The sequence below is a fragment of the Nyctibius grandis genome, chromosome 11, assembly GCF_013368605.1.
Source record: "Nyctibius grandis isolate bNycGra1 chromosome 11, bNycGra1.pri, whole genome shotgun sequence".
Lineage (NCBI taxonomy): Eukaryota > Metazoa > Chordata > Aves > Nyctibiiformes > Nyctibiidae > Nyctibius > Nyctibius grandis.
The window spans coordinates 10,810,042-10,835,635 of NC_090668.1; the positions used below are offsets into that span (position 1 = coordinate 10,810,042).

The 25,594-nt window shown below is 42.3% G+C and overlaps 1 protein-coding gene across 6 annotated transcripts in view; it reads right to left on the bottom strand.

The window, feature by feature from the left end:
• Positions 1 to 25,594, bottom strand: part of TJP1 (tight junction protein 1) — a 165,060-nt gene that overhangs the window by 74,779 nt on the left and 64,687 nt on the right. Inside the window, exon 1 of one of the 6 annotated variants that reach the window (XM_068409760.1) lies at positions 286 to 454. The exons of the other annotated variants lie outside the window; for them this stretch is intronic. Within the exon in view, the coding sequence (XP_068265861.1) occupies positions 286 to 318 (33 nt within the window). The 5' untranslated portion in view covers positions 319 to 454. Of the gene's footprint in view, positions 1 to 285; positions 455 to 25,594 lie in introns of those variants that run through there. 6 annotated transcript variants of the gene reach the window in all.

A 25,594-nucleotide genomic window follows, 5' to 3' on the forward strand; every position in this document is an offset into this window, starting at 1 on the left:
TGAGGGCCACCTGCGCGCTCGCTCGGCGCGGCCGGCAAGCGGGAGGCTCGCCGGGCGCCCAGGGAAGGCGGCTGGGAGGCCTCGGCCCGCCTCGCCCACCCCCTCAGGCCGAGCGGTCCCCCGGCTGCCCGCGCCCCCGGGGCGGGCAAGTGAAGCCGCGGCCACCGGGGCACGGGCTCCCCGGCGCGGCAAGCGGCTGCAAGGCGGCGCCGCCAAAACCGCGCCGGAGGGACAGCGGGGATTAGAGCGGGGAGGCAGCGCCGCCGCCCCGGGGCTCAGCCTTACCTTAGTGGAAGCCGCCGCGGCCCTGGCAGACATTTTGTTTCCTTCTCTCCCCCGGAGTAGGACGAGTGTGTGCGCGCTTGCAACTACTCAGGCCGGGGGAGAGAAACTCCCCGCCGCCGCCCGCGCCTCACGCAGCTGCCCGAATAAACATCCCAGGGCGCGGGGGGGAGGAGGAAGAGGAGGGCGGCGGGGAAGGGGCGGGACGGGGGGAGGAGGGAGGAAGGAAGAAGAAGGGGAGCGGAGGCTCAAGTTTGGTAAAAGTCCGGTCTCTCTCCCGCGGCCGGCCGCGCCTGGCACCCCGCCGCCGGGGCCCGCCGAGCCCGCCCGGGGTGCCGCCGCCGGGGCGCGGAGGGCGGGAGCGGCCCCGCTGCCCTCTGCCCGCCCGTCCCCTCAGCGCCCGCGCCGCGCGCCTCCCCGCCGCCGCCGCGTGCCTTTCCCCCGCGCAGCCACTGACGTGTCTGACTGCCGGCACGGCCCATCCCGCCAGCGGGGGGAGCGCCCCGCCGCGGCCCCTCCCCGCTCCGCCGCCGGGCCCGCGCCCCCCGAGCGGCGGCGGAGCGGCGGCGGCGGAGCGGACGCCCCCGGCCCCGCCGCCCGCCGCGGGTGCGGGAGTGCCCGCAAGACCTCGCCTGCCGCCGGGCTCCCCCGCGCGATGGTCGGGGCGGCGGGCACCGGCGGCGGGGGCCGAGCGGCTGCCGGCCCGCCGCAGCCTATGGGAGCGCGGGGGGTGGTTTGAAACGCGGGGAGCGGAGCGGGCCCGGGCCCGGTCCCGCAGCACCGCGGGGCCCGCGAGCGCCGCCGGTGCCGCGCGGAGGCGCACGTGCCGCCGTGCTCCGCTGCGCTCCGTCCTGCGAAGGCTCGGGGCGATGGCATTCCCGCACCCGCGTAACCGAGTGCGGAGCTGGGATGTCCGTCAGCCAGGGCTCAAACCTGCTTTTGCGTTCGCCTATTGTTCGAAGGGGCGGGACATCAGTTTTCAAGTTCCTAATTGTACATTTTGTTCTGGAGATAAAAGCAATAAAGACAAAAAAGAAAACAACTTGGGAGAGTTGGTTTGGTTTAAGGTGGTGACTACACAGCCTTAGCATTTCCGATAGCGCCATGAACTGCTGCCTGTGGCTTTACAAAATAAACCTTTTCAAGTATTTTAGGCGAAGGGGTTTTAGTGTCTTTTACAAAGTAAGTATTTATTTAAGCACTAAGAGAAACACTGCAGACATTTTTTTCCATTTAGAAAAAGGCTTTTAAAAGATGTTTTCTTACTTCTGGAAGGTGGGTGCCTAACCCATGCAGGATGGGGCTCTATCTGAAAATGGAGTTGTAACTTGAGCACTTTACTGCAATGGGACAGCTCATGCCACAAAAAGCTGAGCACACACTCCCAAGTTTTGTAGGACCAAGTCATAAGTTAATCAAACCACTTCCAAAAGAAGAGCCCACTAAAGCGCTTCGAACCTCAGTGGAAAGATGGCACACTCCGTGTATTAGCCGCCTCATATGGTCCATAGTTTCTTACGTTAATTAATTTACTCTTGAAATAATTGACTAGAGCAGAAGTTCTATGACTAATCAGATACATCAGCTTCCAGTAAAAGGAGAGTAGATGAGAAAAAATCCCAGACCAAAACTGCAGTATTTTCCACTCGCTTTGCAGACACTTCACGAGGCGCAGATGACAGTAAAAGGCATGGCATCAAGGCCACAACTTTCTTGCAGTTGTACTTTTTATGTGCTACCAGCTGCTTTCGTGCTCCATGCAATCTTCAGAAGTACTTAAATTCTTAAAAAGAGGCAATAATTCAATAATCCAAATCACTCCTCTACAAAGAAATGCCCTACCCAAAGCTAGTGTATGAGTTTTACGTTTGTTCTCCTTTGAAAATAAACAAATTCATATTCCAGGAAATAGCTGAAGCAAATTCCCAAGGCAACAGTCTGAAATCAGGGGGGAAGGGCCAACTCCTCCGCCACGGCACGGAGAACGTGGCACTCCAGGGCAGAGTAAGCCCACTGGGACCTTCTCCCTCGGAGCAAACGGTGCCAGCCCTCTCCCTAGTACATACTAGGACAGCCTCAAAGCTCCAGGAACCTCTAGCTTTTGTCAGCACCATCCCCGGCCTTCTGGCACCTGACTGCTCCCAGAGTACCCGAATAACATGGCTTCACTCCCCTTTTTCCGCAGAGGCACAGCGGCTGTGCTGAGCCCCACGGGAGTTCTCCTACGTTGCAGCACTGCCTTCTGCCAAAGCTCCTCTGCTGGCCCCTGCCATGAAAACACTACTGCAGATTTTTTATTTGTTAATTGCTACACGTTAACTAAGCCTCAGATATTTTTTTTAATCTATCTACACACACAGAAGGTGGAATGTGACATTTTTTGTGCCCGCGTGCTTCATTGCCAGAGTCTACGAGCATTCACCAGAGGAGGCAGGAAGGAAAAGGCTGAGATCACAACAGGAAGGAGGGGGAAGATTTCAAGGTGTGGAGACGCACGAAAAGAAACTCAGGGGAGGGTGACCTGATAAAGAGTAGGGAAAAGTAACCTCCCTTTCATCTGCCCCCCCTTGAATAAGAATAGTTCTGGGGAGGGTGGGCAATGCCTGCAGGTTGGGGAGGAGGTAGGCTGAGAACAAAGACTGAAGACCATAAAACAAGATGAGGCATACAGCAGGGGAATGAAAGAGGACCACAGGCGTGCAAACACAGAGAGGTGGAGATGGATCCCTCAAATAAGGGAGAAGGACCATGGGGAAGAAAAGTAGCTCTTCAGGTATTGGGAGAAAGATGGGGAACAAATAAAAAGGTGAAAGAAAAATATTAAGCAAAGAAAGTTCCAGCAAAGATGGAGGTGCCATATTTCTATCATCCTACACTGCATGAGTATTTAACAGGAAGGACTTCTGTCTAGGGGTTTGAAACACCTGGCAGTGGATATAAAATGATCACAGATGATCTCTCCCCAGTCTGGGAGAGGACATGCAGAACTCTTTTGGCCCACAGAGACTAATAGGATTCGTCTGTTTCTTTCCTTCCTTCTCTTCTCTCAATCTTTTTCCTTTTTTCCTGTTTTTTTCTTTTTTTCTTCCCTTCCTTCCCTCCCTCCCCATCTCCCTTCTTCTTCCTTCCAACAGTTGTTTAAAACTCCATCTCTATTCTTGGTATGAATTAGAGTAGCTAGAAATGCCATCTTACTCTATTAGCATTGGTAAAATGCATATATTTGTTGGTAGATACAAATTATTTTAACAAATGTTTTTGCTTGTTTTTAAACAAAGCAATAGCAGGACCATGTTCCTGTCCTTTCAAATTCTTCCTTCAGGAGAACTTTTTCATCTCTTCATTAATAAATTGCTCACAAGCAAAGCTACCATCAACAGTACTGAAAATGCCAAATCAAATGTTGGTCAAATCAAATGTTGGTCAAATCAACCTAAAATAATTATATTAACTGAAAGAAACCTTGAATGATACTCCTATTTAACTCTTTAAATTCTTAATAAAGTATTTCAAAATTCATCTCTGAAATGAGCAAGTTATATTTTTTAAGACTGTTGGGATTCCAGTGTATTCATGCATTCCCTTTAAAAAAGCTTTCAGGAAACAGCAAATGTCCATGTATATATATACACATATCGATATATAGTGAGAGATATACACATGTCAGTGTTTATGCATATATATGCCCTATAGATAGAGTACATTCAGTCAGATACAGATATATACCAAGTCCCATCTGTTAGCTGAAGGATCAGAATATTAAATCATATTCCTGATACTGCACTTTTAGCTCCTGAAAACAGGGTGGCTTCCTCAGCTTTAGGAGAACATTGTCTTAAAAGTCAACAGCTGAAGAAAAGCAAGTGCTTTACTTGTCCTTTAAATAATTGCTACTGGGAGATGTCTAAAAAAAGTGCTATTATGTTTTCTTGGTAAGAAACTTAAAAATAAAACTACTATTTAATCAGTCTGTAGTTCAAACCGTAACCCTAAATTGATTCACAGAAGGACAATCACACGTATGAATCCTTCTTCCTAACTGAAGGCATGCGTATCTGTCATGCTGCAAGAACACGAAGTCTATTCTCTACTTTGCATTGACTTGACTTTTTAAGAAATGTTTTGACCACTTAAGGATGGGGAAGAAGGAAACTGCAGAACCGCAACCACTACAGAGACAACTTCCTGTGGGTTTTGTGGTGTGTGCGGCTCAGAAAGAGAACAATTCATACAAGATCTTCCAGAGATATCAGATGATTTTGCTGCCCTATGAGGTAGTCTTGGGATACTTAGCTATAAATATGCCTGCAATGATGAAAAGAAGTTTCGTTGATATTGTACATTCTGTATTTGTAATTGCCACCTGATTTCAGCATTTTGGGAATGAAGAAAAAAGGGGAAGAGAAAATCAGAATTCACTATGTAAACCACAAGAGAAGAAAGTATCTGTTTCCACCTCAAGAAATAAGAAAGTGGTTTAAAGCAAGCTGGGGGAAATTCACATCCTTAAAATTACACAGAATCTCAGTGCCTTGCTGAATCAAGTCCTTAGGGAAAAAATTAATGTAGTAATGATGTCTAGTAATGATTCTTATCTTCCTCCCACTTCCACTCAGTTAAAGCTTGCTTCCTATATCTGCTTCCTCTTTAAAAGGCTGTGTACCACTGCAGGTGCCTCTTCTAAAAACACTGCACATAATTGCTCAGTATACAGTGAATAGTCTTCCACCAACTCATTGCCTCTCACATACTGGAACTGTTAGACAAAGACAAAATCCCAAACATCTGTACTTTACCTCTTATTAATAGGTTAAAGCACACACCTCAAGTACACACCAGAGGCTGGATATGCCCTGAATGGGAATAAACCCAACCTGTTTTGCCAGGCAGCCTGTCTTAAACTCCTGCTGTTCTAAACATCTTGTTATTTCTTGTTTAACACCTTAAAAAAAAGCTTTAGGTTTAACACAGTGAAAGGTTTTTCTGTTCAGTCAGAATATCACTTCAATTTTTAAGCAAATGGCAAGTGTACAAATAAATAGAATTAAAAGTAGGTTGCAGTGGCAAAGCAAGATTATTTTCATCCTTAAAATACTCAAAGAATTTATCACTGTAGAGCTGAAGAGTAGTCTCTTTGGTTATTATTTTGGGATATCGTTATAAAAAGAAACTCTTGTCTCCTTACTTTGGACCAGGTCTTAGAGAATCTTTGTCATCTGTATAACTATGTGTAGTGACAAAAGCTGAGACCACTGTTGAAGAAAATGTTATCCGTGAGTTTTAACCTTGGGTCATGACAGCAGAGCTAATTTATTACAGAAATGTTATGTAAAACTATTCTACTTCCCATCTCAGACAGACGTTTTGTGAACAGGACTGTATATTTAAATGCACTGCAGCTGATCAAGGCTGATTTTACGAAATGCTTCCCTGTGAGTAGCGACCGGATGTCAAAATGTCAGATAGTCTGAATTGTTCTACTTTCTCCAGGTTTATTTGGTAGAGATGGGACAGTAAAAATCACTGCTGGTGTGGTTCCGGTCCAATAAACAGTTACAACAGAGACAAGCACCACACATGCTCCGCTGATCTAGAATTCTTATTTTTCAGATTTTGTTTTCAGGGAGCACGACAGCAGCTCATTCTTAAAAATGCTTGCCCAGACAACAAGCAACATGTACCAAAGATTAACACATCAGGATAAAGATCTTCGTTACTTACAATCTCTAAGTATTTTGGAATGGCAGCCCAGGAACAGCTAAATAAAATTGATTGATTTAATTACCTTGCTGGCAAACAGCTCTGTATTGAAAACCAGAAATTTTCCAGGAACCCTTACACAAGATACAGACTGACAAAACTGTTCTCTGAAACTCAAACAGAAATCCCCATGTATAAGGAGGAATGAAGCTGGGGAGGAAAAGGAGTTGCAGAGGTGTGGTTTTCCAACCCAGAGGGTTTTGAAACGTGAGATCACTTCTCCAGTTTCTTAAGCACAAATATTGCGGTCACGATGAGTACCTCAGGAAATTATCGTGGCTCATTTTTGTTAATGAGAAGGGCATGGATATAGAACATGAAAACATGTACTGAAAATTGTTATATCAAATTTATAAACTATAATCCATTTTTATTGCCACTCAGCTTTCGACTTTTAGAATCTCAAGCTTTATTTTTATCCTGTAGCCTTTCTTATTACAACTGGTACAAGACAGTTCTTTTAAAATTCACATGCACAAGTCCATCAAGTCAAGGGACTAACGATGTACTTAAAAGTAGGAACACCAGATTACACCCAGTAATTCCAGTGTAATCTTTACCTTAGTTGGTAGCTCTGTTCTAGTAGCACCTGCTTTATAAGAGTGACTTCAGTATGGTTTAGAGGAGATAAATAAGGGGATTAAGCTCCTGATGGTCACACCCATAGGGTTATGAACCCTTTCCATCTTAGTATTTCTTTTGGTCCTGCCTCCAGATATTAAAAAGAGTTAAAAGAAAAGCACTTTGAAAAGATCGCTGTTTGTGTCAGTGGAAGAAACTCAAGTTATCTTATTTGTACGCCTTGCAGCTTTCTTAACTACCTATTATTGGATGATTATATTGCACAGTGGTGTCACCACTGGTCTGCGATGGTTTTGTTGGGGCTCCCTTTCAAAACCATTATCGTTCAAAAATACGTTAAGCCTGAGACATGAATGTGTCAAATATTATTTTGCTATAAAATAATACAGAAGAACATAGTTTTATGAGTTTTAACTCTATGTTGCAATAATTCAACCTCCACCCTCAACAGATCTTATTTAAGAAAAATTTATTGAGCATCACATACTTCCCGTCTTAAAGTTAAGATTGTTTTTCAGTCACTTTTAGTCTGTAGCAACTGAGAAGACATCAGGTTATCCGTGATATTACATATTCTATTTTAGCTGTGTCTGCAATCAACAGCAAAATTTAGCTCCCAGGGACAACACATGGTTTTGCAGTATGCCCTATTGGAATATTTCATCTGTAACTGTTACAGTGTGGTTAATGCTCATCTTTTTAATTATACAAATAAAACTCATTACAAGGTTTTAAAATAAGTTACAAAGTTTTCATTTTATGTAACAATTTCAAGATGGCAATATACAAGAGAGGATAAGAGAATAGAAAGTGCTTAGTGTGGGAGGATATTGCATTATTTCCTGACCTGTTGTTGTCAGGAAAGAAAAACATGTCACGCGTTGGCTTTTGGCCTTCGTGTCACAGCACATGAAATCAGCGGGCAATATACACTAACGTGATGGAAGCCCCGCATTCTTCTAGTGTTACTTGACCACTCGTTTCTGCTCTTGCACCACGTCACCACCTCCACAGCTGCATCAAGCTAACTGTATGGGGATAACTGCAGTGATACTGGTTAAAAAATTATCCTTGTAGCACAGAGGCAGGAATAAGTGGCCAAAGATGGGGACTTTTTAAGATGGGTTTATTGGCAAAGATAACATGATTATGTATCTACACATACATATAATTTACCTACACTTCAAGCACATAGAACTCCTCAGTTGCAGGTTTCCAAACTTGTGGACAACAGGCATCCTCTGCCTTACAGAGGTAAGGCACCCATACCTCATCTGAGCTACGATTGCTTGCTTCACTCCTTGGATAATTGCATTACATTTTTTCAAGGAGTCCTGTAAGATATGCCACCATGCATGTGCAAGAAATCCCTAGATGCACGTTTTTTTTAGTTTGGAGACATATATAGTATTGGCTGTATATAGACTCAGTGAAACCAGTTGTCACTGAATTACTCAAAAGCCCTCAGAAAACATGCATGCTTTTTACACTTGGTCCCATTAACTGCAATCTGTAATACATTTTCAATATGGTATTTTTTAAAAATAAGTAAATACGATTTTAGTTCAAGATTTACAAAATCAAGTTTTGATCACAGAGTAATATGGGATATGTTTAACACAGTAAACAAGAGGTTCAGAAAGATATGAAGTACTAAATGAGGATTTTTTTAATGCGTCATCACACTGCTTATACTGGTACAGAGTCCAAACTTCACTTATTTCTCTCAGTTGATTAGATTCAGTCCAGCTCTCTAGGCATTTATAATACAAACAGACCTGTAAACTGATTTACATTTGCCAAACCAGAAGTTCTTCAGAGAAACTCACAGGTGGCATCTGTCTCCAGGAAGGGGGGGCTCAATGCTGATCTTAGCTGAGCGCTGCTGGTTAAAACTGGTTGTGCACTTGCTTACTCAGAAAACATTAGCATTTGAGAAGATAAACATATGTGACTAAGGGTGTATCTTTACTTAAACTCCAACTTTAAATCTGAGAAATATGCAGTCAGAAATTTTCCTGACTCTGCTGCATTACCCAAGAAACCTTCCTTGTTGTATCAGACCACATGCCACAACGTGTATTATACTGATGCCAAGAGGCTCTAATCAGAACGATGCTTTAATCTAGCTAAAGCTATACAGACAGTACAGAAAGATTCAAAGCAAAAATATTTACAGTGTAAAGCTAACAGGGCAGACGCTGTATTTACCGCTCTTGGATGAGTGTTCCTCATGTCTTACATTTCCATGTTTTTAGGTAGCAAAGGCTTCACAGAAAAGTGCACATTATATCAATTTCATTAGCTAAATCTTTTCTTTACACATCTGCCAGTTCAATCCAGTGTGCAAGCTGAAAAACTGTAACTGCCATATCTTTTTTTAAATGTGTGAGATTTAAATACTTGTGAAAAGTGCTAAAGCAAGAGCCTAGGGACTGAAACGCTGCTTGTTTTCAGAGCAGGTAAAGCAAGGACGAGCACTGAAGCAAGCTTCCCTGCGAAGCCCGGTCAGTGTGGCTGTTTTCAGTCCCTCAAGCCCTTTGCCTGAAAGCTTGTCCATATTTCCAATGCTACGCTTTCATCTAATAAAAGATACAGCTTCTCCCCATAAATCTTGCTCCCTAACTAGTAAGTCTTTCTGAAAGTCTTTTCAAAACTGGAGAAGCCAATTTTCACAGAATCACAGAATCACTCAGGTTGAAAGAGACCTCTGTGGTCATCGAGTCCAACCATTGCCCTGACACCACCCTGTCAACTAGATCATGGCACTAAGTGCCATGTCCAGTCTTTTCTTAAACACATCCAGAGATGGTGACTCCACCGCCTCCCTGGGCAGCCCACTCCAATGTCTAATGACCCTTTCTGAGAAGAAATTCTTCCTAATGTCCAACCTGAACCTCCCCTGGTCAAGTGTGAGAACTTCCATGAGTCATATAATACTCTAACTTCTTGTATTGTTTTAAGATGAGTAAATATTATAATTGATAACAAGATGCTTGATACTGAAGTGATTTATACAGCTTGTTATGATAAATATAGCAAGTGTTTTGAAGAAGGTCTTCCACAGATACTTTATTTAGACTTATTTTCCCATACTTTTCAAAAGCTTCTCATCAGAAGGGGCAGCCCTAAAAACAGGCTTTTTTTTTTTTTGTCTCCCGAAGACCAGATTATAAATACAGAGGTTGAAATAAGCCCTATGACTATTTCCTGGCTATGTGTCATACTGACATTTCTCAGAACATCAAATACATGCACTGCTGCTTTTTAGACATGCGCTGCTGGACAAACAGTTTTCATACTACTTTTAAATGTTTCTATCAGGGTAGTTGCATTCCGTTTTCACAACTGGGCATCTCTCTGTTTTCTGAACAATATATGCCAAGACCATGCGAAAACCAGAGCAAGCCTAGCCACTAAGTCACCACAGAAAGCATCCAAAAACATTTTAATAGAAGAAACACCTTTTTTACATACTCGTCTTCCAGTACAGACTAATTTTTCTTTCCAGCCTACTTCCTTCTCTTTCTATAACTGCGTCAAGGCCCTGGCTGCACTAATAGGCCTTAATGGCCCTGACAAATTGATTATGAAGATAATTAATTGCTTCTCTTTAAAAGTCCTGTAATCTGGAGGCAGCAACAGGGGTTGACAGAGATTTACACAGAAGAAGGGAGAAGGGGATGTGGAAGCATTTTTCCCCCATGAACACCAGAGTAGTTGCCATAACTCACATGAAACCTCCTCTCTCTGTTCCCCGGCCAGAGATGCATCATGAGCAGTTAACCCACTCATTATTCTTGGCACAGAAATAAATTAGAGGGGTAATCACTGAATGCTTAGATCATTTGGGAAAATCAGTGAAATAATCTCTACCTACATAAGCACACTCAACAAGGATTACAAATCATGTATGATGTTTATTATATTTCCAAAGGCACGGGATAATATAGCAGTTGTTGCCCTCATTATATTAAAAACAACAAATAAATTCCGAGCTTTGCAAAATCTTTGCTCATATATACGCAGGGTCAGCTTTACCCATGCACAGTCATGAAAGGCCCAGAGACAAGGGTGTGAACAGTGATGCCTCCTTCCAGCAGCGCAAGCCCCATCTTGTACAACCTGCTAGTGAGAGGCAGAAGAGCAGTCAGGTGAACGTGTCTTCAGAACATGTCAGTGTGTTAGTACGTGATAATGCTACAACATAATTAATGAGATCTTATCAAAATGTGATTTAATGTCATGACTCGAGCTGGATGGTGAGCGCGTGAACGTTATTTGAATTACAACTTTTTAAACTCAAATTTCATCACATATCATATTTCATTTAAAAATAGTATTTTGTTTCTAAGTGAAAAGATGAGATTGCGTAACTGAAGGATAGCTACATCATAGCCTTTTTCATGCCACTGCAAAAGTAATTCCAGTGGTCTCAAGGAATTATGCAGATAAACTACTTCTTGATTTTTAATTAAAACAATTATTTTCCATCTTCCTGCCTGCACTGAGAAGGCAAATACAACGCATGACCCTCCTCCAACTCCCCTTCCAAAAACTGTCATGTGTCAACAGTGAAGATGGCTGATGCTCCACCAGTGCACTACTGTGTGGCAGTCAGGGACAGAGAAAGGAACCGCCTCAGTGAGGAACACACCTGGGTACAATCTGCTTTACCAGCATTCATATTATTCGTTAGACAGTATGAAAAATAGTATTCTACAGCACTAGCATGTTCTCTGTTTCTAAAGAGCCGTTTCATGTATCTGAAACTGAAATTAATTCAGCCAACGTATGCACTCCTTCATTAAAAGGCTCTTTGAATATAAGGAAACAGAGATGCTTTAAAAAGTTACGCATCTGAAGTTGTTTGGGAGTAATTTCTGTGTTCATTCAGGGTGTGCAGTCAGCGGAGGGCTGCACCCCCTAAAACAAACCATCCCGCTGCGCTGTCGGGGGGAGTCATCTGGAAGGCAGAGGGTGGGAGTTCTGGTGTTCACCCACAGTCTGTCGTGACGGGGGGAAAAGGCAGCTTCCACCTCTGCCGAAGGGCTCCACCAAAACCCTCCCGAAGGAGCTGGTCAGAGCACGCAGTGAGTCAGTGCCTTCCTCTGGAGGCACCTTCCCCGCGCACCTGCCCTGACCTGCTCCGCTCACCCAGCCGTGCTCCATCTGCAGCCACGGCCCTCTGCCCCCGGCACAGCTTCTGCCATGGAAACCTTCTTCGGACTCCAGAGGAGCCTGACTCCCTGCACTGCTCGTATTTTTAGAAATGACCCTGTTGCTGCAATGCATTACACATGAAACCCAGGCACCATTATATAATATTATCACAATTATATTGCAGTCTTTGCCTCAGAGAGACAGGAGCACAGCAGCTAATAAGATTCTGCCACATTAAGGGGCAGACAACAGCACACAGCCGGACACCGAGTGCACTATACCTTGCATAAAAATGGAGGTATAACAGAGTACTTGGACTGAGGGTATCCCCTTACTCCATCAAAAAGTTATGCACATATAAATCCTGAATGACTTGCAGCATGAAAACAAATTGCTAGGCTGCCAGCTGAGATTTCAACTCATTTTGAGCCTCTAATTATGCTTGAACAGCTCTTGAAAACACAGAAATCTCTTTCTGACCGCATAGCAAAGCATGGAATGGGCAAGACAAATATTGTAGTAACCTTCACAAGCAATCTGATAGTTAGTGTGGAAACCGTCCTCTGCCCTTTCTCCTCTCTGGGGAAGGCAGTACTGATTATGAAAACATGCTTAACAATAAGATGCTCCAGAAACTGCCCATTTTTTTTCCTATTTTCAACATTTATTTCAATATTTTAAACAAATATTTAATATGTGATGTTATCTTTTCATTTCCATTCTCTGCTATATGGAAGAAGTATTTAATAGACATACTTTGATGTAAGCACAGATTCACAGACAGATAATTTTCTTCTGAACAAACTTGTTTCTGTAAATATAAATGCAATGCAAACATAACTGGCACAGTCCTGTCTGTGGTAACAGCTGTGATTAAATCATACCTGCTTCTATTGTCAGGGATGTTTATTAACCTCCACTTTGCAAGGAAAGGGCAAACAACTGTGACTACACCCATATTTTAGCAGCAGCAGGATACAGATGTTAAATTCTGGACTGCACTGGCCTCACATGCCTCCAGCTCTGTAAACAGCCTCAAAGCCAGTCTTTTTCATTTTTCTTTTCTAGTTTTTGGGTTTCTTTATACGGAGATAATTTACTAGGCTCTTCATTTTCGCTGCGTTATATATCTGAAGGAAAGCAAGCATAAAATACATAGCACAAAGCATACTGCTTTTCAATATCCCATTTTCAGGCATTTTCTGGGACCTTTTTAGCAGAAAGTATCCGTTGTTCACAGAGAATTCTCTTGTGTGACCTCAGTATCATCACCTCTTCCTTGTGTAGGAGGACTGCTGAGACACAAACAGCACAAACACCTGGGTTTTACCACCCAGCTGCCACAGGCACGCTCCGTGACCTTGGGTTAGTCACTTAACTTCTCTGTACATCAGTAAAACTACAATGGGGGCTATATGGCAAATCAACAACTTGAAGAAGCCTTTTATGCGCTTTAGAAATTAATTGGTGGTATATAAATACACAGTACTGCTGTAAAATTGTAATTGGAAAAGACAAAATTAAGCTACATATTGGTAGCCATTCTTAAAACCTCGTGCAACTTGCACATTCAATTGTTAATATTTTAATTTCATTTTTTTTCTCCTGATTGAGTATCTTAAAGTGCTTGTTACTTTGGCAAGGTAGCTTATTATAGCTTATTAAGTGCTGGCAAAGAATGGGAGTTTGACAGGTTGTTCTTCACAGAAAAGGCCACCTGTTGTCACTTTATTCCACGGTATGAAGTTTTTGCAGATACAGTGTAGACAGTCTGGGCTTTTTTGAAAGTCACATTACACTGTAAAGTACAAACTGATTTTTAATTTCTTCATGTCATCACCTCAATTTCTCCTTCAGCATTAGAGTTGTGTAATCTCTACCCTTGGAGGTTTTCAAGATCAGACTGGCTACAGCCCTGAGCAACCTGGTCTGGCCTCATAGCTGACCCTGCTTTGAGAGGAGGTTGGAGCCCTCCTTAGGTCCCTTCTAACCTGAATGATTCCACAGTCCTATGATTATTGCTTCTTCCTAGTGAAAATTAGAATTTCTCAGTATTAACAAGTATTAACTTGTTTTTACAACAATATTAATTTTATGTTCTGCACATTTTCAACCTCCATAACCAGCTTCCTAAAGTATTTTCCATCTCCAGTGGAGGTCACTTTCCCAAGCTTCTTAAATAATAGCGGTGAGCTTTATTACACCTTTTTCCCCCCTTTCTACTGTCTGACAGGAGCCATTACTGCCCTTTGGCAAACAGTGTGCTTTTACTTTTTTTTTTCCATATTCCTTTCTTGAAGAGATACTGTAGGAGTTATAAAAAGCAGATGAGCTCTGCACACACCTATATGAGAATTTCTCCTGCCTTTAACAGCTCATGTGAAAACAAAATAATTTACATACACAACTTAGTAAAATGACTGCTGGAGTTGGGAACTGAAAGAGAGAAACTAGAAAATGATCAACTAAGACGCAATTGGTTTCACTTCCACCTTATCTATACTTAGATTTTTCAGCAAATTGTTGTTGATATTTTATCTCCTTTAAGCACCAATCATTATGCAAACAGAAACACTTTCAGTATTTTTGCTTTTATGTATTTAAGATCTGTAATGCTAGACCAAAATATCTTTTTTTTTTTTTGCTTGCAAATATAAGCTGGTATAAATGGCTCCAGTGAGTAATTTTCCTTAAGGGCCACTACGTAAGTCTGGCATATTTTCTGACTATCCACATTACTGAAGGTTGCTTACAGCTCTGAGCAAAACATCCTCATGATCAGGCATCCAAGGAGACAACTCTTTTGATAAGTTACAGAAAAAAAGGACTCTCTGTACAAACACTTGTACGCTTTTCAGTGTCTTGCCAAAGCCTGTCCACAGTAAAAGCTCCTGCTGGATTCTGGATACGCAAGCACAGCAATCCACCCGTGAGCAGTGAGTCACCATGGCATGATTATCCCATGATTAAACCACTTTTGCTTCCTTTTGCTGTGGCCGCTCCATATTGGAGCCTTTCCAAGTGAGTCCACGTCCTCCTGCTCAGAGATCTGTTGATCTCTTCTGTACACCACATTTGAGATTGTAGCACCAAGGATTGCAGGACTGAGCACTACTGGAAGGGAATAAATCACAATGCCAAATTTAATAATTTCTGTAATTATCTGTTCATCCTTTTACTCAGCTCATCCAGGACAATCAGCACATTTTCCAGTTGTGACAAGCCCCGTGGAGGAAGCACTGTTAAGCCATTTTGGTGTCATGATAACGACCACAAAGAAGCTGCTGCATATCTCAGAGAGATAACGACTGGAGAATACAGGAGAATCAGGAAAAAGGCGATGCTAAAATGAGGTGCTGGAAGGTGGGAAACAGTTGTTTTGGGCACTGGAATGTACCCAGGTTTACTTTCATCTATGTAAACCTAATACACTGATCAAACTGAATCCAGTACAGTAATAAAACTGGCAGATAACTTACAACAAAATACGGGCACAAGACGAGTTTTCTGGAAAAAGCCTCAAATAACTGACATAATCGTGTAAAGAGTCTCTAAAACTCAGCCCCCTGTAGTGCTATGAAATAGTGGGCAGCAGAGAGGACGGACACGCACAGTGGCATTCCAGCTCTGCCCCCTGTAATGGGGATGGCCACAACTGCCTTTTCTTCCTTTGAAGATATCTGTAGCTCTTTGTTACATCCCCCAAGATTTTTGTGCCTTAAGGATAAAAACTTATCAGCCAGAGACATATTTCCTCTAGTGTTTTCTGGAATGTTTCTGCTCTCTTTTGTATGGTACAGAGAGCTATTTTCTCTGTATATTGTCAACTGGTATCTCTATAACCAAGGCAGTGCAACAAGATGCCTGTTTCCTAAGAGTGTATTCCATTTTTAAAGATGTTTCCAAAATGGTGGTGTCCTTAAAAGAACAACCCCATCATGTAGAGGACTGAAGGAAAACTCTAATGTAACTAAAGAGCCCTAAAGCTGCCTCAGTTCAGACTTGTTCCCAAGAGAATATTGCTGAGAGCCAACTACTGCTGCTTCCTTCTTTGCTCTCTGTTGCTGGCAAGACTGAATCTATTTTTTACTGACATGCCATTTACAATATGCTGTGAAATGCAGACAAAATGCAAAGAGAAATTGCAAGCTATCTTGATAAATCTTTTGCATCAGTTTCTAATGCTTAGAAATAGTTTTGTGATGCTTTGAACTCAGGTAACGCAGGGATGATAATACAGCAGTCTGGCATTTTTGTGGTTTAGTCACACAGAAATGTCAGCTGTGAGATGAACAGCTACCTTACATGAAAGAGCATATTCCAGTGTCTACATTTTGACTACAGTACGTAGTGGCTCTTGGTAGGTAGTTTGGCTGTGCTACTGACTTTATGTGTTACTGCTCAAGTCACTTAACTTGCTCAGTTCGATCACCTAGAAAGTAAAAATAAAATACCTAAGTGCCTTTGTAAACCACTTCAAGATCTTGCGATGGATGTGTTATATAAATGCTATTTATTACGGGAAACATTTCTTTGCTACATTCACAATTTTCTTACCTATCTCCAAACAGAATTTGAAACATCTTGATAATACTTCATTGACATCCTTCACTTCGCAACTTTGATTTTAAATGAGGACGTCCTCCTCTGCTCAGTCTACTTTCAGCCTTGTTCTCCCTGATATTTCTCCTGATCCCCAGACAGGAGCTGCTCTCTCATTTGTGCTGGTTCAGCAATCTCGAACTCTTGACTGCCTTTAACCTACTGAATCACTTCCTAACTTTGTGTGATGTCTGTAAACTTCTCTTCACCTGAACCTGAAGATGAGCATTTCAATCACATTTCTCCACTGTAGCAAACTCACATGCTGGAATGAATTTTGCAAGATCGTAATTCTTGCTGTATTTCAAATCCAGCTTTTCTTTCACCATCTCTGTCCTTTTCCTTCTGTCTTGCTAGGTAACTGCCTGCACTTACTTTGATAGACTTTATACCTCTTTCTGTGTTTCTTTTTGTAAATAGTTTTGAGCAACAACAAAAAATAATGTTATCTAAGGATGCAGGTACATTTACAAAATGTCACAAAAACATATTTTTGGCAATAATCCCAGGGCAAAACAAAGATATTTTGGGAAGGCCTCCATTTAAAAATAAATTCTATTCTAAACCAGGGGTCCCTGGGAATGGGTTCTGTCATTCCTTACACACACTAGCACCTTACACACAGTAAGATCCTCATCGAAACAAGTTAAGAGTCATGGAGTTACAACACTTCCCTGTATCTACATATCTTTTCTCACACTGCTCTGAGTGAGCCCTCCCCACCTGTTGCCAATGTCCCTCTTCCCAGCTTACAGCAGCACAGCACCCACAGCAATTATCTGCAAGGAGAAAATTATCAGGATGCTGTTTACCTCATTTTCAGTTGTCTTTTAGAGGCATTGACAGCTGGAAATAAAGGTAAGAGGCAGCAGCTGGTTATTTATGCACTGTAATAACAAGCAGAGCATTACAGTAGCTCTGTGGAAGAAGCAGTAGAGTTTGTTCACCAAGTGCAGGAGTAGAATCAAAGAATTTCAAAGCTGTCCTTCCATTCCAGTCCCCTGCTCACCTGGTGACCCTGAATAACTGAAATTAAGTTTTTATCTGTCCATATTTCCTTGGACAGATACTACACTTCATTTATTCTGGAAAGCGCAGCCCAGGGGAAGGCAAAAATGACTTTAAGTCATATCCGTATCTCCTGAACGCTGTCCATGCCTAGGGTTACAGCAGTCCCTGGTGTAAATCTGCAGAATGCTACAAGCATACTTCATCATGTCCTCAGTGGACCTCCTACAATGGGAGCTGGAATGGGAAAAACATGGGCCTCCTAACATCAAGCATATCATGGGAATTCTCTCCTGGACTCTCGCAAGTCCTCTGAAACTCTCCATGTCGCTGCAGCACGCAGGAGGATGGGAGGAAACTAGACTCCCAGCTGAGCTAAGTGAAAAATAGAATCAATCCTTACCCCTCAATAAGACAATGTATTTCTCTGACTGACTTGACTGTCAGGAGCAAAAAGGGCTATAAAAATTACAGTCATAACCTGAAAAATGAAACTCTGTGTAAGCTGAACCTGCACAGAGGCCAAGGCACTGGAAAAGTGCTGGAGGACGAGGCCGGCAATGGGGCAGTGCACTGTGAGTGCCAGGCTTCCACACCCTTCTGCACGTCTGCTGCTTGTGACAGTGCTGTGGTCTTAGAAAAAATTCAGGTGCTGCCCAGTCCACTGTAACTTCTGCTTTGTTTGTGACTACCCTGTTATTTTCCTTAGAATAAGACTAATATTTTTGATGTTTCTACTTCTGAAACAGCTCATATAAAATACTGATCTGGTACTGCACAGATACTTTCAGACATACACAGGAGGAACTCTTAAAATCTATTTGTATCATCAGCCTCAATCATTTTATAGCCAAAGAGTGCCGATTTCAGTGCCATGTGGAATGAATGGATGCTGTATATGGTATTACAGTGTTTCCAAATTTCCACTCTGCAGATGGTCATGGCATTTTCCACATGGCTCCTACTGTAATACCAGAACCACATAAGTCATTTATAAGTAACTGATATGTCACAGCACCTTATAGCACACTGTGCAGTATTCAAAGATGAACAGAGAATCAGATAATACAAAAGAAACGTTGGCATGTCTCCTTGTTTTAATTTTATATAGAGCATATATGCATCCAGAAAAAAGTAGAAAAGCAGAACAAATACTGATGCGTTAGCTAGCACATGAAAACATTAAATGTGATAGTCCATTAAATATGATAGTCTAAAATGCAACAGAATTATGGACAAGCCCCCAACAATAAAAGGTTATTCTGTTGTGTGGTGAAGGCTCTGAAAATACTGTTACCATTGATCTGAATTCACTTGTATAATTGACAATTATTTTGTTACTGGAGAAAGAGGTGTCTAATTGCTGAGAATGACCCTTCTGTCTTTGTTTTCCATTCTCTTTCTCCTTTCACTGGACTAAATAGATATACACTTTATTTTTGTCTCTTCTTGTGACAAGATGTAATAAAATAACTTTAAAAAAAATTAATAACAGGAGACGTAGGTTGAAAAATATCAACGAATACAAAGAAAATCGTATGGCTTTTGATGCTGAGAGACCATGGGGTGAAGAATGAGATCCCACCAGCTTTTAACCTCAAAGTACTCAATGCGTTATGCAGAATTCTCCACAACAAAAAATAACAAAAAAAGAAAAACAAAGTTCTCACTGGTACCACAACTAACCATTCAGCACACATGAATATCTGTTTTCTTTAAACATTTTCTGTTTGCTTCTAAACATATTTCATTTCAATGCAAAGCTTCATAATTACATTTTTTCTTTAGACTCATAACAAGGAAATTCAGGTGCTAATGTTTCAGGTGTATCCCAGGCATACAAAGAGGCAACTGCAGTGGCCCCCACTCCTTCCAGCTACAGCTGCGTGTGTAGCCCAGATCAATCTCAATATTGTACCTCCATCTCAGAAGAAACTTATTAAAACATTTTTCTGAACGACCGTAACAAAACTGCTTCAGAGTGCAGGTGGAACAGACAGAACAACGACAACACAGAAACTGAATGTGTCTGACACCACTAAGCCAGTAAATGATAATCAAATTCTAAGTCAAATCCAAACTGGCAATATATTCCCTTTAACAAGTCTGACACATCTCCACTGCGCCTTGCTGCAAGAGCAACAGTGAGACATCAGAATATTTGATCTTGTTCTGGAAACGTGCTCGCGTGCGAGCGCCAAACAATTCCAGTTTGGCCGGAGCCTGGGCTCCGTGACCGAGGCGGGCAGTTTCGGAGCGGAACACAATCCCTGCTGAGGCTGCAGCACTGCAAGGGAACCACTTAACAGATGGAACGTTGACGTTTAACACAGCTCTCCTTTTGTGAAGCTAATATCAAAGTATCAACAATTTTTTACAAATATAAAAGCAGCTCTCATTAACCAAACGTGGATCACTAAAAAGAAATAGATTTCTTGTCCTGTACATGAGTGATAAACGAAAAAGAGTTGCTCTTACATTAGTTCAATGATGCAGATTTTGCTTATAGACCCCTGGGCACATAAAAACAAATTCATAGCTACAGTATAGGTTTAGTGTCAACACATCAGTGATGGTGGGGAAAGTGGATTGAAATTACCCATTTTGCCCCTGAAGTTTAGTCTCCAGCATCATTCAGAAACAGATTAGCACAACTTAAATTAACTACCTTGGTAAGGACCTTAACGAAGTTTCACAGGACCCGACAGAGTACAGACTCAAGAGAACAGACCTGAGCTGAAGTCTTGCTTTCTCCTTTCCACCTCTGTGATCTGAACCTCAGCCAGAGCCCCGTGATGAAGGTAGCTGTGCTGCTTTTATGTCAACATGGCAGTTGAGGAATCCCTATGTAACTAGTTAAGCCAGTTCTGAGGTTGCAGTTGCCACCAAAGCACACTGAATTAGCCTGTCCAATCGACTACAGCAACTGGATTATGCTGCTGAATATTACAAAAGGTTTTCCTTTTTTTTAAATCTGCTTATCAATGAGGTCAATTAAGAATACAGCACTTCTGAACATTAATATAGGTAACCAAGTGCAGATCTAGTAGCTCAGGCAGGTAGACACCGTGTCTTTAAAGAAAATTCGACATTGGTTTAAATGATGGAGACAGGTTTGTGAAGAAACATGAAGAAGAGGGGGACATTCCTTTTTGATTATGTGAACTCCCACACGCCCTGTCATGAAGAATTTGTGTGGGAACTTATTTACAAAACTGAGACTGAGTGTCATTGCACTGCGCTGAAGCAGAAAAAAAAAATTACCATGTTATAAGTCAAATGTCACAGCAGAATTTAATATGCTGGAATTCTTGGAAAGTGTTCTAATACTTTCAGTTCAAACAGTGTACACTGCTTTTTATAGCTAGGAATTTTAATTATTATTAGTTTCTGGCAATCCCTATAGTCTCCTGGCATTTCCTAACCCACAGAGATTAAAACCTGAAGAGAAACAGAAGGTGGTAGGAAAGGGAAGAATGCCTAATTGAAGTACTTAATGTCTATTTACCCATGACTTACTAATATAGATATTGTGAGCAGGAGTTCAAGATCAAGACATTATTCCCATTTTCTCCCCAAATGTGCCATCATTAATCAACTGAATTCTCATAACAGCAAAAATAGATCAGAGAGAAGTGGGAAGTGACTGGATCACGTAAAGGATGGCAGCGTAGTAGGTGGACTGAGAAAAGGCTAGCAAAACAGTTTGTCTAGAGAACAGAAAGAAATCCTGGAAAGGTTCCTGCTTCTACCGAATCGCAGTACCGGGAGTCCAGGGCACTTACATGTAAGTGAGTCTTAGTGGATTTATGGGTAAACAAGTTCCCGCCCTGAAGTGCTTTCGGTGTGAAGACATGTTGACACCGTCATGTTTCCACAGTCTCCACCTCACTTCTTCCATTTTTTACTTTTCTATCCGTAGGTTATCTCACCATGCAAACACAGCCTCAGTTCACCAGGTCTTGGTCTGTATTCCCTGCAGCTGCCCCTCAGTTCTCCACACTGACACGTCATTGTGCCTGCCACACAGCCGTGAATGAGGAACATCTGGCTCAGACAATCCAGGGGCAACCTCACAGCTTCCTGTTCCTCTGTCCTATGAGCCACGTCCTACCCGCTTCCACCGAGATGCTGAATGGCACTTCATATCCTCCTGCCCGCTGCTCAACCTTTTCCTCACCCTACTCCAGACTTCAGCATGTACCTTCTGGCTTCAGACTGTTGACTGATTCTTTCTCAGCCACACTGAAGGGTGTGACTCAGATTTGCTGCTAGTGGCAAGAACACACATTTTGATGAATATCTGGAAGGAATTCTTCAGACGCTGTAATTTTGACCGTGGCAGCAAGGGAATTATTACAGCACCAACTAAGGCCAGCTTGTTCACTGTATATGTACAGCACTGAGTTGTAGCAGAGGTGTGTCTCAAAGAGATGAAGCAACGCTACCACAAGGCTCCATGCATTCGCCTGATGACTTGTTTGCTCTGAGCACTGAAGCCGGTTTCCCCAGTGATGCTCTTCACCAGAAGCCTTTTTTACTAGGGGAACAGGACAAAGAGAATCTTGGGAAAGCTCCTGTGATGTGACAGTGTTGTTTCTGTCCCAAGCAAATCTTGAGCAACAAATAGTCCCTTTGAACATTCAGGGAAAATATCCTGAAGGCCTGTTCAGCACCAGATTGATGGGATGCCCTATGCTCCCTCTCCTCACTCCAAACCGCACTTCAAAAATAGAAGGAAAAAAGGGCATAATGCTAGAAACTAATTAGTACTTCCTATTATATTTGTTATTGCTGATGCAAATTTTAGTATAAAGAGACAACAATTTCCTGCTAGGTGGCTAAATTCACAGCTGGGAAGAATCCTGGTTCCCCTGCACTTTGGCATTTAATGAATTGTGGCAATGCAGTATTGTCTGCAAGAAAAGGATTTGCTCAGTAGCTGTTTTCCCTTTACAGGGCACTCTCTGCACCTCCTCTGTTTCCACTTTTATGCTTTTCACAGTTCTCTAAGAGAGAAAACATTTGCATGAGACAAACACCAAAAATTTCACAGTATAACAAAGCCTTTAGGATTCGTTATATGTTCTACATTGAATGAATTATATGCTATTATGTTATATACTATATGAATAATAAAGCATTACACAACTTATAAAACTACTACATTCATAGATTTGCATCTTATAAGTTTTACGTAAAAGTAAAACTTTGATTTTTCATGGAAGCTTCTTCAATGATTAACATTTATCAACATCCAACAGTCAAAAGCTATCAGATGTCAGTGTTGTCCTCATTAATCCTTTTCCCCTGGGAAATGTCTTAAGGACCTGTAGGCTGCTGCGGTAAGCTCCCCTTCAGCACACAAAATTCATCCAGATATCTGCAATGACAAAATTCCTACCAGATCATTTTAGCTCTTCTGGGAGAGACTGAACTCCTTGCCACTGAAGAGATCGCTTTGTTGTTACTAGTCAAACAAGCACTCCTAAAAACCTCTTACCAGTATTTCTCTGGGTGTTCCCCTACTTTCCCAAGCCTCCCTGTAAACTTAACACTTGAAATGTAGTTATACAACTGGAATTTTAGCTGACCGATTAGGTTAGGTGGTAAGGGAAACATTGTTCTTGCACATCGTTGTTTCTGCCGCGTACTTTACTGTATCGCCATCACAGTACTTAAAATCTCCTTTGGAAAGGCTAAAGAAACGGCGTTCTGGACACAGAACAGCATCTCATTTACTCAGGAACAGTAAAATTGTCTCTTAGGTGCTCTTTACCCTAGAAACAATCGTGAAACCCAAGACGGTAGCATACGGTCTGTTAGGAATCACCTTGCCCTTCTCCAGCCTCGCTAGGCCCGGGCTATGTAAAACTCCATATCCATTTAAAGTTATTAAACTTTAATAAGAACGAAAACTTGTCCAGGTGTTCTCAGCTGTAAACTTTCTATTTGTCACCTGCTACCCCCAGACAGATAAATTCACAGATGGAAGAGACTCCAGATCAGAAATTATAAACCTCACAAGCGCTAAGGTACAGAAATAGCAAAGCAGAAATTCATTGTCTCCCAATTCCCCCAGGCCTCACTAATGGATAATTTTTTTTTCTTTGCAGGCACTTCAGCATCTGAAGGGCCACCCATTGTGCCCAGGAGTGTGAGCATAGCCACACTGCTGCAGAAGAAAACAGACGTCAGCAATAAGTAACATTAATTGAAGAAATGCAAAAGTGGGGCACCAAATTCAAAGAGCTATTACAGGTGTGGGAAGACAGGAGCTGCGAGACTTGATGTTCTTGAAATGATGGAAAACTGAATACGGAATTTCTACAGGTCACAGGCAGTGGTGAGCAATGAGAAGTCCCTGTGGGCGCTCGTGATGGGTCAGCACCTGCACAGACACTGGTCATTTCACAGGGGCAACTCGCCATGCGATGTCCCCTATGTGAGCATCTGCCACGCCAGGCCCTGGTGTGGTACCTTGTACCAGCAGAAGGGCTCGTGCAGAGACAACAGCTCTCTCGTCCCCGAGGAATGCCGCCAGCCCCTGCCTGCTCCTCCCAGCTCCTCACCACCACAACCACCTCCAGCCATTCAGGACCCACATTGTTCCATGTTCCCAAGAAGATGGAGAATTCGAGCAAGTGCAGAAGGCACATAAGCACACGGCACGTGATCCGTACAAAATACTGCACCAAAATACTGCAAGAGGAGGCAGGAGGGGAAGAAAAATAAAAGGAGCAGACACTACTCAATTTAAGATGCCCAATTTAAAAAAAAAATAAAAAAAGACTGACAGGTTGTGGGTTTTATTATATTTCAGTTTAATTCCTTGTTGGCAGTAGCTAGTCTCATTTCATTGTCTTTAATTTCTCCTCAGGTCTATCTGCAAGTTTAATACAGGTCTTTGTGCATGCTCAGGACTTGTTCACTTAATTGAGTGAAACTAGAAACCGCAGTTATGCCAAAAGGTTTTATCAGGATATTAAAGAATAATCAGCAATCTTTCCCCAACCTCTCCCCAATTAGACTGCACAAAGATTTAGCTGATGTTTTATTTAAGTGCAGGCATAACACACTGTCTACTGCAGTTCTTAAAATTAGTCAGACATGAGAAACTCTGCAAGGATAGGGTCTGCTCACTCAAGAAAATAAAGGAAAGCAGTTTAAAACCCTGTAACATCGGTACCACCACTACAATGTACCCCAAGAAATTCCAGTCCAGCAAAGCTGTGCTTGTATTTACAACCTCTCCCGATAGGTCTATGTCACAGATAGGAAGAGTAGGAGAATATAATACTCCTTGCAAACTGTGATCCTGTGACAGTATTACACACTGGGGTATTTTTCACTTGTGTAAACTAGCTAAGAAATCCACTTGTGTTCCCAGTCCATCCTAACCAAAATCTCTGTTTTCTAAGTATGTTGATATTATGCTCTATGATACATTTTTTTAGTCACAGGTACACTACTTGCAACATTGCTTCCAAATTGTTTTGAAGGGAGAGCTCTCTCCTTCAGCCTTCTAAAAATGGACTTTACCCCCCATTTAGCAGCTGAATAATTACTGAATCCGTGTTGTCTGGGGCTGGCTTCATGAACAGGAGAAATTTGGCAGATGCTCCACCGCCAGTTGCGGCTTTCCTCTTCGCTCTTTCTCCCCAAAATCAACATATTCCTAATTGTTTTCCCCTCTTTTCCATTCCTTATTATACTTGATAGTCACCCTCTTCTTGTGTTAGGCTCCCCTATTCTGAACTTCTCTACCAAGTTACCTTCAACTAATTTTAGGACTCAGGTGGCCTTGTTGTGTTGCAGTTGTCTCTAAGACCACTTAAGCAAAACAAAGGGCAAATTTAAGCAACGAACTGAACTCTGAGGATGAGAAGCAGCATGGAGAAGGCCTGTGCTGTTTTAGGAAAGGCAGCCTGGAAATCAGGAACAGAAAGTTCAGTCCATATGTACCTTAACAACTTGAGCCTGGACTAGGGCACTTGATCGTGGTGGCATCTTGCTCACACTGCTCCAAACAGACTGACTGTCCAGTCCCTTGTAGACCAAATCCCTGCTTTCAACAGAGCAAAGCAGCAAAGAGCTTCTAGCTTTAACAGCTGGCAATACAATACACAAACGTCCCCACCACACTTTCCCTGATAGGCTCGCAGCTTCACTGGAGGCTACAGTTTTTAATTCCTTA